Raw genomic sequence first — 15,807 nt, forward strand, 5'->3', positions numbered from 1 at the left:
TCACCCTCCGAGGGCTAGGGCCTTCACCCTCCGAGGGCTAGGGCCTTCACCCTCCGAGGGCTAGGGCCATCACCCTCCGAGGGCTAGTGAAGATACGGGCTCTTCGCTGGTCATGGCAGAAGACTGACATTCCTGTCTTGTAAGAAATCACGCACAGAACGAGCAATATGGCTGGTGGCATTGTCATGCTGGAGGGTCATGTCAGGATGAGCCTGCAGGAAGTGTACCACATGAGGGAGGTGGATGTCTTCCCTGGAACGCACAGCGTTGAGATTGCCTGCGATGACAACAAGCTAGGTCCGATGATGCTGTGACACACTGCCCCAGACCATGACTGACCCTCCACCTCCAAATCGATCCCGCTCCAGAGTACAGGCCTCGGTGTAATGCTCATTCCTTCGACGATAAACGCGAATCCGACCATCACCCCTGGTGAGACAAAACCGCTACTCGTTAGTGAAGAGCACTTTTTGCCAGTCCTATCTGGTCCAGCGACGGTGGGTTTTTGCCCATAGGCAACGTTGTTGCAGGTGATGTCTGGTGTGGACCTGCCTTACAACAGGCCTACAAGCACTCAGTCCATCCTCCCTCAGCCTATTGCGGACAGTCTAAGCATTGATGGAGGGTTCCTGGTGTAACTCAGGTAGTTGTTGTTGCCATCCTGTACCTGTCCAACAGGTGTGATGTTCGGGTGTACAGATCCTGTGCAGGTGTTGTTACACGTGGTCTGCAATGGCGAGGACAATCAGCTGTCCGTCCTGTCTCCCTGTAGCACTGTCTTAGGCGTCTCACAGTACAGACATTGCAATTTATTTCCCTGGCCACATCTGCAGCCCTCATGCCTCCTTGCAGCATGCCTAAGGCATGTTCACGCAGATGAGCACGGACGGACCCTGGGCATCTTTCTTTTTGTGTTTTTCAGTCAGTAGAAAGGCCTCATTATAGTGTCCTACGTTTTCATAACTGTGACCTTAATTGCCTACCGCCTGTAAGCTGTTAGTACCTTAACGACCGTTTCACAGGTGCATATTCATTCATTGTTTATGGTTCTTTGAACAAGCATGGGAAACTGTGTTTAAACCCTTTACAATGAAGATCTGTGAAGTTATTTGGATTTGAACTAATTATCTTTGAAAGACAGGGTCCTGAAAAAGGGACATTTCTTTTTTTGCTGAGTTTACATGTTACACATACACTTCATTAGTACTGTTACACTCTCACACCACCTTCACTTTCAACACCATTCCCACCCAGTCTGAGGACCGCCAGCCTATCAGTGACCCCCTCCCATACTACTCCCTGTGTGTGCCGACATAGCCTTCCTGGCGTATATCTTTACTTCCTGTCCCCACCTCTCACACACACACACACACACACACACACAGAGAGAGAGAGTTTAGCCAGGGTCAACACCGCCCCAGAGCTCCCTCAGTCTTTCTCAAAAACAACAATCTGGGGAAAAACTCCCACTGAGCCACATAGAGACACCGGAAACATCTCTTTTATCCCACGTCCTCTCTTTAGAACAACAGAAAGTGACAATGTTTCTATTCTGTTTCCTCTTGTGGCAGATAGGGGCGTAACATAAACCAGAGGCCTCTCTACAGTGTCTATCTGGGCAGTGTTACTGTGTTATCCTAATCTGAGGATGTAACACACAGCCCTGCTGGCTGTTCTCTTCTCCCATTCAGGAGGGCTGGTATCGGGGATGGGTGGCTACTCATTGACAGGGTCGGTGGGTGGAGTGGGGTGGAGATATCCTTACTGACAGTGTCAGAGACGTGTGGCGTTGTAGGTGTGTGTGTGTGTTACCTGTGAGGGCGCTGATGTGTTCGTTGGAGTCGTCTTTGCTTAGCCCCTCCTCCTCTGTGATGTGGGACATTGGGACATTGAGACTCAAGCTGTCCTCGTCTGAGGGCTGAAACAACCACACAGCTCAGTTACCAAAAACATTAGCAAACATTTCTGTTACCAACAGATATCTAAGCACTTCAGCTGGTACAACTGGTACAGTATTTCAGTCAGAATCAGCCAAATGTTTCAGCTGACAAAAAACAACCAGATATTCTGTGAAATGCATAATTCCAGAGAACTGTCGTATCATACCTGACAATATCTTCTTCACTACTTCGATCTGATCAGCACAAAATACACTGAGGTCATGGATGAATGTGTACCGGTAGAAAAGTAAGAAAGAAAAAAAAAGAAAAAAAAGAAACTCCCCCAAAAAAGAAAGGGAATAAGACAAAGAAAAGAAAGACAAAGATAGCCTGCTACCCTCAGGCGGTGGCTATGTGCTCAGCCGGCACAGTACAGCCTAGAACAGCTCTGAAGAAATGGTGACTATTCAACATCACTAGGGAGATGTGCTATTTCTTGCATAATATTATTATATACATTTCTAAACTTTCTGAAGTCATGGCGTAGAAAATGAAGGGAACGTTCAATGGCAATGTATAATGTCGGACACCTACGGTGTAATCAATGCAAATGTTACACACAAATGCATGCGGACGTGCGCACACAACAAACACAAACACTCATTCTACCTCGGTGGCAGACAGTCTCTTGTCCCCGTTGTCACTGCCAACTCCTGAGTCAGTGTCCTGTTTCTTATTCTGGTCAATGTCCTCCGTGCTGAGAGGAGAGGGGTGAGAGGATTATGGGACGGCCAGGGTCAGGAGGTAAAGACGCACACGGAGGAGGAAAGAGGAGAGAAACTGACAGAGCAGAGTCTAATCGCTCCGATCACAGTGGAGAAGCACGGCTCTGTCACACTCTCTTTCTCTCGCTCCGTCTCTCACACACATGGAAGCTAGGTTTATGGAAGTTATCCACGGAACAGTCTCCAGACAACTGAACCGAGATTCTCTCTCTCGCTCTCTCACACACACACACCTTGTCGTTTCTAGGCCACCTACATTTGCATCCCAAGGGAGCATGTTCACTGATCAGAGTGAAGCATATGGCATTCTGTCCTTATCTTCATTCACATAAACACTCTAGATCCAATTCTGGCCTCACACAGACTTAATCATTATTACCATTCAATATATAAACTTTATGAGAACCCATGTGAATACAGTTCTACTAAAGCATTGGGCCAGGGTGTTGGATCCTTCTACTATGGCTCTATGGCTGAATTATAAATAGCTCTGCTGTTCTTTTCCTCCACTGCCAGGAGTGTGTGTGTGTGAGTGGGATGTGAGTGTGAGTGTCTAAGCTCTCCAGGACAAAAGGAACATTTGTCCTGCCCACGCTTTGCAGTGGGGAGGGTTATAGGGGTACAGAACATAACATCCTCCCTCCCTGTAAAACACTTCACTCTCATACACAATGTGAGAGGAAGGCTCAGCAGCAGCACTATAACAACAGGTAGAAATGGAGAATCTGGCAACACTCCGTGGTAAATAAATCAGAGGTTGCCAATACTGGCCCTAGAGAGCCAAAGTGTGTGCAGGCTTTTGTACCAGCCCAGCAATAACAGTTGCCTCCCTTAGGGTTGCCATAGCAACTCACCTGCCAGTGGTGGGGCGTGATAGGCTGAGGCGCTCCATGACAGGCAGGTAGAGAGAGTCAGGCATCTTGTCACTCCGACACGCCTCGATGCTCAGGTACTTAAATACGTGAACTTTTCCCTTTATGCAGATCTAGAAAACAGATGATGATAGAAAAGTAGAAGGTACACAAATAATTCCACTATATGGAAAGCTAAAACAAAATAAACAGTGACATGGTCAATAGAATGCCCTATGATGAATGCTACTACATTCCATTGCAGCGTATGTCATGCCAAGCTGTGGAGAAAGCAATAGCCCCATGCAGACCCAGACTAGGGACGGCCATTTGAAATATTTTCACTATTCAAATAATATGACATTTTTTCAGATATCCGGACATTTGAAATACATTGCGTTTTTTGTGAACATTATGTGCTCAGACAAAGCCTTTTCATTGTTAAAATAGGGCTATATATTTGTACTTTTATGAATAGGCCTACTTGCAAGTAATCGAATACTAACGTCCATTCGGATATTTGATTATCTGTGCCCATCCCCAACCCAGACTGACCTGTGCAGGTGGGCTCTGTAGGGGGTTGTTCTCCAGCTGTAGTGACTGGAGCTGGGACATTTTCCTGTAGCACACTGGGATGGTGGACACCTTGTTACAGGAGAAATCAAACTTCACCAGGGGAAGCTCCGCCAAGTCTGAGGGCAAACACACAATTCCTAGAGTTAGAGGAATAATTGTGTGTGTGTGTGTGTGTCAACAGCTCTGGGACTCCAGTGGTCTCCTGAGGGTCATCGTTGCCAGGGAGCGACATGGAGCTCCATCCACCTATCAGGTGAGAGCTTACAGCCCTGTCCATCATCCTGGGGAAGAGGGAATGTCCACAAGAACAACATCTACATAACCCACATCAACAACCCAGTATAAACACCCAGACAACCTCTGAGCAACATCCACAGAACCCAGAGTGTGTGGGTTGACAAGGTCATGACTAGGATCATCAGACATAACTTTCCCCTCTAGAAACCCCCACAGCCCAGCAGGAGCAGTTATGATACTTCAAGGGTTCCTCAATGCAAAAGTTCCACTAACATGGACCATGCCAAAATGTAAAAATAAACTGGAGGAAAGCATCTTAGGCACTAACCTCGGCACAAACCACTATGGCCCTGTCCATGTGGGAGGAGAGACATAGCTAGGGAACAGAAGAAACCCACAGACAGAGAGGCTGACTATCACAACATTGGAAAATACTGATCAAATAAATAGCAGCTATTAGGCTGGGTGTTACTGGTGTAGCGTTGTCGTATCTTATGTATTCAAATGAGCAACATTGGATAAAGTAGTCCTGGAATCAGACAGAGAGAAAACAGACAGTGAATGATCAATGACAGAGAGAGAAATCTGGTAAATATATTAACAGCCCAGCCAGCACATTTGGTTCCTTGGAAGTTGTGGAAACGTACGTTTTTGGTTTCACATTGGTTCTGGGAACAAAGCTAAGAACGAAGGTGAACATTTCACCAGTAAATATTTAGGTTGAAGGCAGGTTCTGAGAACGTTTTAATATGGTTCCCTAACATTTTCCTGGGAGGTTTTATTAATGTTCTGAGAATGGTAATTATAGGTTATTGGAAGGTAATTAAATAACATTGAGAACATGTTTCAGTAAGACTTTTTATAACACCGTTAGCTTAGTTTGGGTTAAATGTTTTGAACTCCAAGCACAGAAATTCTGATAAAATGACTCTAAATAGAACAATGAGGAAACCTGTAAAAAGCAAAAGTACTGAAATTCCCACAGAAGAACGTTGTTTCTTAAGGTTCTCTGAACATGAGAAAACCTTATGCTGAAGTACAGAAATTCTCAGCTAAGAAACATATGGTTCTCAGAACGTTATGAGCTAGCTGAGTATCCTGCACAATTCCCATAAGTTTGTGGGAGGGTTGTATGCAAAATAATCACAGGACAAGCAAGCGCTCACAAAGCTCTCACAAAACACATGCTTCTCAGAACGTTAGTTACGTGCTAGCTAGGAGAGAAAGAGTAACAGACAGAGCTAGAGAGTCTCAGAGTTTCTGTGCCAGCAACACATTCCTCAAAAGGTCGAAATTCAAGCGAAACAATGACGACTATATCTCTCTGACAACCTTTTAGAATTAAAATCGCTGAGATGAAATATAAATATTGGCTTGGAGGACATGAGGGTGAGCTCCAAATATAATTTTTTTAACCAACCAGTATTCTACTTTTCTTAATTAGCTGAAATGAGAAAGTCTGTCACATCCTCTTCCCTCAAGGTCACCCCTTAAAATAACTTATGGAGGGACTTCTACCATCATTCAGTCTAAAAAGGGAGACATCTCATTCTGAATAGTACAGTAAATCAATTCCATTTCCCAAGCTTTCAAGAACTTTACCAACATTTTCTACAACAGGATTTCAACCTCCAGACAATATTTTCAGAATCTATCACCTACTGCATTTCCTATTCCCAAAATTGGGTACACGCGATGCCCCTCAGGGGTACCCCAAATAAAAATGTGATTAACATTCTTTTACATTTGTGGCTTTTTCAAGAATCTCAAATATAAAATACATTTTGATTTGTTTAACAGTTTTTTGGTTACTACATGATTCCATATGTGTTATTTCATAGTGTTGATGTCTTCACTATTATTTTACAATGTAGAAAATAGTGAAAAATAAAGAAAAACCCTTGAATGAGTAGGTGTTTTGACCGGTAGCGTATGTGAGAGTGGATTCTCGACCCTCACTAGTATGAAAACTAAACACAGGCACAGACTGTGTGTGGGAAATTACTTAACACTGAGACTCTCTCCAACATAACCCAACATTGCAGAGTTATATGCATCCTTTCAAGCACACCCTTCTCATTAACCAGTGGTAAGTAATTCACAATTTCGATTAACAAATAAGGTTTTAATAAATATTTTTTCATTTACCCCCCAATTTCGTGTTTCCAATTGGTAGTTACAGTCTTGTCTCATCGCTGCAACTTCCGTACGAACTCGGGAGAGGCGAAGGTCGAGAGCCGTGCGTTCTCCGAAACCCAAGCCACACTGCTTCTTGACACAATGCCCACTTAACCCGGAAGCCAGCCGCACCAACGTGTCAGAGGAAACACCGTATACCCGGCGACAGTGTCAGCCTGCACTGCGCCCAGCCCGCCACAGAAGTCACCAATGCGCGATGGGACAAGGACATCCCTGCTGGCCAAACCCTCCCCTAATCTGGACGATGCTGGGCCAATTGTGCGCCACCCCATGGGTCTCCCGATCGCGGCCAGCTGCGACAGAGCCTGGACTCGAACCCAGAATCTCTAGGGGCACAGCTAGCACTGCCTTAGACCACTGCACGACTCGGGGGGCCCCAAATAAGGTTTTATATGTAAGATGGCTAAATAAAGAGAAAAATAATTTATTATTATTTGTGCCTTGGTCCTATAAGAGCTCTTTGTCACTTCCCACGAGCCCGGTTGTGACAAAAACTTACACTCGTTCTTATGTTTAATAAATGTATCGTACAGTGTGTATGTGTGTGTGGCAGGCTTACAACATTTGAGAGTGCGCTGACCCTGGTGCTAGAGGGGGTATAGAGCTGGATGTTGAATGAAGGGGTACGGGACAATAAAAAGTTTGGGAACCACTGACCTACTGAATCAGTAACCATAGGAATTTCCAAAAACCAACAAAGAAACCCTTTCCTTCAGTAAACCTCTAAGGCAAGATGACTAAAATACTTCAGTGCCTTGGTGGTCCAGTAAGGGTGTTTCAACAAAAAGACTTTTGAGGAGGGACGCCCCGAAAGTTCAACAACCATTAATCTAAAACCCGATTTCCCAACATCCCCTCCTCCCCAGGGCTCTCGTCCAATCCACTATCTCCTCTCCTGTCCTCCACTAACGGAGTAGAGCCTCCTGACCAGATTAAGGCTCATCAATCAAACCCAGAGAGGATGGAGCATCTGCAGCGGGATCATAAAGCACTTTCTGTAAATCTGCAAGAGACACGCACATGAGGAAAATATGTAGTAAGACTGGTCGGAAAAATACTCTCGTCCATCATTCAGACAACGAGAGGTTCTGACAGATGGTGGGTGGCGTCTCTGGGACAGAGAGCTGTCCTGTCACAGACGTATTTTACTCTACTAGACCTCTCAAACCACAAAGACCACTGCTAAAATACCCCTAGGCCCTAAGACATACCAAGAGACTGGATCATAGACATCATATATCTGTCTGAGACAGACATACACTGAACAAAAATATAAAAAATGCAACATGTAAAAGTGTTGGTCCCATGATTAATGAGTTGAAATAAAACATTCCCGAAATGTTCCATATGCACAAAAACCTTTTTGCTCTCAAATTTTGCGCAGACATTTGTTTACATCCCTCTTAGTGAGCTTTTCTCCATTGCCAAGTTAATCCATCCATCTGACAGGTGTGGCATATCAAGACGCTCATTAAACAGCATGATCATTACACAGGCGCACCTTGTGCTGGGTACAATAAAAGGTCACTCTAAAACAGGGGTGGGCAATTCCAGTCCTCGAGGGCCTGATTGATGTCACAGTTTTTCCCCAGCCCCAGCTAACACACCTGACTAGAATAAACACCTAATCATGATCATCAGTTTAGAATGCAATTTGATTAAATCAGCTGTGTTTGCTAGGGATGGAGAAAAAGTGTGACACCAATCAGGCCCTCGAGGACTGAAGTTGCCGCCCCCGCTCTAAAATGTTCAGTTGTCACAGAACACAATGCCACAGACGTTCCAAGTTGAGGGAGTGTGCAATTGGCATGCTGACTGCAGGAATGTCCACCAGATCTGTTGCCAGAGAATTTAATGTTAATTTCTCTACCATAAACTGCCTCCAATGTCATTTTAGAGAATTTGGCAGTACGTCCAACCTGTCGCAGCAGACCATGTGTAACCATGCCAACCCAGGACCTTCAAATCCGGCTTCTTCACCTGCGGGATCGTCTGAGACAAGCCACCTGGACAGCTGATGAAACGGTGGGTTTGCACAACAGAATCATTTCTGAACAAACTGTCAGAAAGTCTCAGGGAAGCTCATCTGTGTGCTCGTCGTCCTTACCAGGGTCTTGACCTAGTGCAGTTTGGCGTCGTAACCGACTTCAGTGGGCAAATGCTCACCTTCGATGGCCACTGCCACGCTGGAGAAGTGTGCTCTTCATAGATGAATCCCTGTTTCAACTGTAGCGGGCAGTTTGGGCGTGGTGTGGGCGAGCAGTTTGCTGGTGTCATCGTTGTGACCAGAGTGCCCTACGGTGGCGGTGGGGTTATGGTATGGGTAGGCATAAGCTACAGACAACAAACACAATTACATTTTATCAGTGGCAATTTGAAGGCACAAAGATACAGTGACAAGATCCTGAAGCTCATTGTTGTGCCATTCATCCGCCGCCATCATCTCATGTTTCAGCATGATAATGCACCGCCCCTTTACACAATCTGTACACAATTCCTGGAAGTTGAAAATGTCCCAGTTCTTCCATGGCCTGCATACTCACCAGACATATCACCCATTGAGCATGTTTAGGATGCTCTGGATTGACGTGTACGACAGCGTGTTCCAGTTCCCGCCAATATCCAGCAACTTTGCACAGCCATTGAAGAGGAGTGGGACAACATTCCACAGGCCACAATTAACAGTCTGATCAACTCTATGAGAAGGAGATGTGTCGCGCTGCATGAGGCAAATGGTGGTCACACCAGATACTGACTGATTTTATGATCCACGCCCCTACTTTATTTTTTAAAGGTATCTGTGACCAACAGAGGCATATCTGTATTCCAAGTCATGTGAAATCCACAATTTAGGGCCTAATCAATTTATCTGAATTGACTGATCTCCTTATATGAACTGTAACTCAGTAAAATCTTTGAAATTGTTGCATTTTGTGTTTATATTTTTGTTCAGTGGGTCTGTGATTTGGCTGGGCTCAGATATCAGTTACTTGGAATATAGTTCAGAATATATAAACACATTCAGCAGGGCTGTGACCAATGTTCCCTCAAACTTTTTGGGGCACTGAGAAAATGTTTGGTCTTGTGAGCAGAAACCTGATCATTGTGAGAATTTTGCTTACAGTGAACACTGAGGCTGTATCCTTAGTAGCCGATAGGCTATTGTGGCAATCTGAGTATAACGTAGTTCTACCAACAAAACAAAACGGAGCAAATCCCATAACATTATTACACGTAAATAGCTTTTGATTTCTATGATTATAGTCTACAGTAGCCTATACGTGCTGTTCAATGCAGGCCTACATTGCATGAGACTTTTAAAACACGTTTTTACATTATGAAGGGCTTGACATTAATTCATGATGTTTTACTTGGTCTGTGACACCATGGGCCAAATATGTTTTAGGTTATGTTCATTTGTATTGTGTTGTAGGATGCAAAAAAACACTTACAATGAATTATCATTACCATACAGAGAATTAGACAATGTAGCCTACCACCCTGCCGATTGGCTTATTTGCACAGTCAAGCCCGTCTAAAAATACAACACTGCCCCTTTACGACATAAGCTTTTTACCTGACTGGCTGTTCAAAGACAACTTGAAATGTAGCCTACACGTTTTGTGCTCTTGTAGGAAGCAGTAACACCCCATTTCTGACCTATACTTATCTATAACTGGCCTAATAACTCGCCAACTAGCAAAGAATATCAACAAATGTGCACACGTGCGGATCAAATCTGAAAAACCCATTCCTTCCCGGGTGATTGAAAGACTGATCGTGGGCTACCCCGCCAATAGAATTCTACTCCTACAAGAAAATCAAAGACTCAATCTTGCAAAGATTTGTTTTTGGTTTGTTGCACTGAAAAGTTGCTGATATAATGTTGAGTCGATCACAGAAAAAACATTGATCTATATTTTTTATTTTACCTTTATTTAACTTGGCAAGTCAGTTAAGAACAAATTCTTATTTTCAATGATGGCCTAGGAACAGTGGGTTAACTGCCTGTTCAGGGGCAGAACGGCAGATTTGTACCTTGTCAGCTCGGGGATTTGAACTTGCAACCTTCCGGTTACTACTCCAACGCTCTAACCACTAGGCTACCCTGCCGCCCCATATAGCACAAACTCAGTGAAATTCCATCTCTCGCTTGAATCTCTGCGCGGCAATCATGGAGGTAATCTGTTGTGCACACGGGCAATTTATAGTGATCGTTAGCTATGATTGAATAATTGAATAACCGAGTAACTGACCGTTATGAACACTGCCAATAAAATAACCATCAAAACTTTTTAAAATAGGCCCTACATTCATTAACTTTATTTTCATGTACAGTGCATTGGGAAAGTATTCAGACCCCTTCACTTTTTCCACATTTTGTATTCTGCCATATTCTAAATAGGATTAAATTGTTCCCCCCCCTCAATCTACACACAATACCCCATGGCAAAAACAGGTTCAGAAATTTTAGCAAAAACAAAAACATTATTAAAAAAAGAAAAGAAATGTAACATTTACACAAGTATTCAGACCCTATACGAAGAACCTTTGGCAGAGATTACAGCCACGAGTTTTCTTAGATACAGTATGATGCTGCAAAATTGGCACACCTGTATTTGGAGAGTTTCTTCCATTCTTCTCTGCAGATCCTCTATCATATCTAATTTCAGGTCTCTCCAGAGCTGTTAGATGGGGTTCAAGTCTGGGATCTGGCTGGGCCACTCAAGGACATTCAGAGACTTGTCCCGAAGCCACTTCTGCTTTGTCTTGGCTGTGTGCTTAGGGTCATTGTCCTGTTGGAAGGTGAACCTTCGCCCCAGTCTGAGGTCATGAGAACTCTGGAGCAGGTTTTCATCAAGGACCTCTCTGTACTTTGATCCGTTCATCTTTGCCTTGATCCTGACAAGTCTCCCAGTCCCTGCCGCTGAAAAACATACCCACAGCATGATGCTGCCACTACCATGCTTCACCATAGGCAGCATTCCCACAAAACGTGAACCACCGCATTTAACCATTGAAAGATGACTGGGAATATGGCCGTATATAAAACAGTGTAGTTATTTAATCCGCAAGGCAATCAAACAAGAGAAATGTCGGTATAGGGACAAAGTGGAGTCGGAATTCAACGGCTCAGACACGAGACGTATGTGGCAGGGTCTACAGGCAATTACGGACTACAAAAAGAAAACCAGCCACGGACACAGATGTCTTCCATCCAGACAAACTAAACACCTTCTTTGCCCGCTTTCACCCCGTAGCACTCACTTCTGTCATCATGAAGTGCTTTGAGAGACTAGTTAAGGATCAAATCACATCCACCTTACCTGCCACACTAGACCCACTTCAGTTTGCATACCACCCCAACAGGTTCACAGACGATGCTGTCCCATCTGGACAAGAGGAACACCAAAGTAAGAACGCTGTTCATTGACTACAGCTCAGCATTCAACACCATAGTATCCTCCAAGCTCATCATTAAGCTTCAGGCCCTGCGTCTCAACCCCTCCCTGTGCAATTGGGTCCTGGACTTCCTGGCGGGCTGCCCCCAGGTGGTAAAGGTAGGAAACAACATCTCCACTTCGCTAATCATGAACACTGGGGCCCCACAAGGGTGTGTGCTCAGCCCCCTCCTGTACTGCAGGTTCACCCATGACTGCGTGGCCATGCACGCCTTCAACTCAATCATCAAGTTCGCAGAGAACAGAAGTGGGCTTGATTACCAACAACGACGAAACCACTTACAGGGAGGAGGTGAGGGCACTCGGAATGTGATGTCAGGAAAACAACCTCTCACTCATCGTCAACAAAACAAAGGAGATGATCGTGGACTTCAGGAAACAGCAGAGGGAGCACCCCCTATCCACATCGATGGGACAGCAGTGGAGAAAGTGGACACATCACGGACAAACTGAAATGGTCCACCCACACAGACAGTGTGATGAAGAAGGCACAACACCACCTCTTCAAATTTCTTCAGCCTCCTGAGGTTGTCTTGTCACCTAAATCCTTCAAACCTTTACAGACGCACAATTGAGAGCATCCCGTCGGGCTGTTTCACCACCTGGTACGGCAACTGCACCTCCCTCAACCACAAGGCTCTCCAGAGGTTTGTGCGGTCTGCACAACACATCACCGGGGGCAAACTACCTGTCCTCCAGGACACCTACAGCACCCGATGTCACAGGAAGGCCAAAAAGGCAATCAAGAACAACAACCACCCAAACCACTGCCTGTTCACCCCACTACCATCCAGAAAGCGAGGTCAGTATAAGTGCATCAAAGCTGGGACAGAGAGACTGAAAGACAGCTTCTCTCTCAAGGCCATCAGACAGTTAAACAGCCATCACTAACACAGAGAGGCAGCTGCCTACATACAGACTCGAATCATTGGCCACTTTAATAAATGGATCACTAGTCACTTTAAATAATGCCACTTTAATGTTTACATATCTTACATTGCTAATCTCATATGTATATACTGTATTTTATACCATCTATTGCATCTCGCCTATGCTGCTCGGTCATCGCTCATCCATATATTTTTATTTACATATTCTTATTCTTTCCCTTTACATTTGTGTGTATTAGGTAGTTGTTGTGGAAATGTTAGATTGCTTGTTAGATATTACTGCACTGTCGGAACTAGAAGCACAAGCATTTCGCTACACTCGCATTAACATCTGCTAACCATGTGTATGTGACCAAGGGATGGTGCCAGGTTTCCTCCAGACGTGACGCTTGGTATTCAGGCCAAATAGTTCAATCTTGGTTTCATCAGAACAGAATCTTGTTTCTCAGAGTCTTTAGGTGACTTTTGGCAAAGTCCAAGTGGGCTGTCATGTGCATTTTACTGAATAGCGGCTTCCGTCTGGCCATTTTCCCATATAGGCCTGATTGGTGGAGTGGTGCAGAGATGATTGTCCTTCTGGAAGGTTTTCCCATCTCCACAGAGGAACCTTGGTCACTTCCCCGACCAAGGTGCTTCTCCCCCGATTGCTCAGTTTGGCTGGGTGGCCAGCTCTAGGAAGAGTCTTGGTGGTTCCCAACATTTTACATTTAAGAATGATGAGGCCACTGTGTTCTTGGGGACCTTCAATGCAGCAGAAATGTTTTGGTACCGTTCCCCAGATCTGTGCCTCGACACAATCCTGTCTCGGATCTCTACGGACAATTCCTTCAACCTCATGGCTTGGTTTTGGCTCTGAATTGCACTGTCAACTGTGGGATCTTATGGAAACAGGATGCACCGGAGCTCAATCTCGAGTCTCATAGCTAAGAGGCTGAATACTTTTGTAAATATGGTATTTTTTTATACATTATAGCAAAAATTTAAAAAAAAAAAAATCACTCCAGAGAATGCGTTTCCACTGCTCCAGAGTCCGATGGCGACGAGCTTAACACCAATCCAGCCGACTCTTGGCATGGCGCATGGTGATCTTAGGCTTTTGTGTGGCAGCTCAGCCACTTTAATGAAGCTCCCGACTAACAGTTTTTGTGCTGACGTTGCTTCCAGAGGCAGTTTGGAACTCGGTATTGAGTGTTAAAAACGAGAACAGACGATTTTATACGCGCTTCGGCATTCGGCGGTCCCGTTATGTGAGCTTGTGTGGCATACCACTTCGCGGCTGAACCGATGTTGCTGCTAGACATTGCCACGTCACAATAACAGCACTTAGTTTACCGGGGCAGCTCTAGCAAGGCAGAATTTTGACGAACTGAAAATAAAGATGTACAGTGTATTCGGAAAGTATTCAGACCCCTGCCTTTTCCCACATTTTGTTACATTAGCCTTATTCTAAAATTGATTAAATACATTAAAATCTTAATTAATCTAAATACAATAACCCAGAATAACAAAGTGAAAACAGGTTTTTTGAAGTACTTACAAACGTATAAAAAAAATAAAAAATAAAAATATATATTTACTTAAGTTTTCAGACCCAGAGCAAACTTGCTCCAGAGCGCTCACAACCTCAGACTGGGGCGAAAGGTTCACCTTCCGACAGCACAACGACCCTAAGTACACAGCCAAGATAAAGCAGGAGTGGCTTCGGAACAAGTCTCTGAATGTCCTTGAGTGGCCCAGCCAGAGCCCGGACTTGAATCCGATTGAACATCTCTGGAGGGACCTGAAAATAGGTGTCCAGCGACACTCCCCATCCAACCTGACCGAACTTGAGAGGATCTGCAGAGAAGAATGGGAGAAACTCCCCAAATACAGGTGTGCCAAGCTTGTAGCATCATACACAAGACGACTCAATGCTGTAATCACTGTCAAAGGTGCTTCAACAAACTACTGAGTAAAAGGTCTGAATATTTTATGCAATTGTGATATTTCCGTTTAAAAAAAATATTATATATATTAAAAAAATCTAAAACCTGTTTTTGCTTTGTCATTATGGGGTATTGTGTGTAGATTGATGAAAAAAAAACAATTTAATCAATTTTAGAACAAAGCTGTAATGTAACAAAATGTGGAAAATGTCAAGGGGTCTGAATAGTCTCCAAAGGCACTGTACAATGTCATTCTAGGTGATTCTGTGCTTCCAACATTGTGGCAACAGTTTGGGGAAGACCCTTTCCTGTTCCAGCATGACAATGCCCCCATGCACAAAGCGAGGTCCATACAAAAATGGTTTGTCAAGATCGGTATGGAAGAACTTGACTGGCCTGCACAGAAGCCCTGACCTCAATCCCATCGAACACCTTTGGGATGAATTGGAACCCCAACTGCGGGCCTAATCGCCCAACATCAGTGCCTGAATGCTCGTGGATGAATGGAAGCAAGTCCCCGCAGCAATGTTCCAACATCTAGAGGAAAGCCTTCCCAGAAGAGTGGAGGCTGTTATAGCAGCAAAGGGGGGACCATCTCCGTATTAATGTCCATGATTTTGAAATTTGACAAGCAGGTGTCAACATACTTTTGGTCATGTAGTGCAACTACACCTGCATAGGCTATAGCCTACTTTATTTAATTGAGACCAACACACCTGATCTCTAATGTACTGAACTTGGAGCAGCAAGAATGATGACAGCTACAACTGCTACTTTTGCATATAGGATATAGTCTACCTTTTTAGGGGGCCGATTTGCCAGCAGAGACAAATACATGAGTAGCTACTATCTTGTTAGTGGCTACTATCAATACTTATTGAAAATGAAAAGGCACAATGCTCGCTCACCATAGCAGCCTAACCTATGAGCGCGTTGTCTTTTCTATTTAAATGATTACATTTTTTATTTATTTATTTTTTACCCCTTTTTCGTGGTATCCAA

The 15,807-nt window shown here is 44.4% G+C and overlaps 1 protein-coding gene across 6 annotated transcripts in view; it reads right to left on the reverse strand.

The window, feature by feature from the left end:
* The window catches only part of lrch1 (leucine-rich repeats and calponin homology (CH) domain containing 1), a 107,050-nt gene that overhangs the window by 30,802 nt on the left and 60,441 nt on the right, over positions 1-15,807 (reverse strand). For all 6 annotated transcript variants that reach the window (XM_029637944.2, XM_029637923.2, XM_029637913.2 and 3 more), the window contains exons 5-8: positions 4,072-4,208; positions 3,520-3,650; positions 2,550-2,637; positions 1,813-1,918 (exon numbers count right to left, since the gene is read on the reverse strand). In XM_029637944.2, coding sequence (XP_029493804.1) covers positions 1,813-1,918; positions 2,550-2,637; positions 3,520-3,650; positions 4,072-4,208 — 462 coding nt within the window. The remainder of the gene's footprint in view (positions 1-1,812; positions 1,919-2,549; positions 2,638-3,519; positions 3,651-4,071; positions 4,209-15,807) is intronic.

Source organism: Oncorhynchus nerka, linkage group LG3 (genome assembly GCF_034236695.1).
Source record: "Oncorhynchus nerka isolate Pitt River linkage group LG3, Oner_Uvic_2.0, whole genome shotgun sequence".
Lineage (NCBI taxonomy): Eukaryota > Metazoa > Chordata > Actinopteri > Salmoniformes > Salmonidae > Oncorhynchus > Oncorhynchus nerka.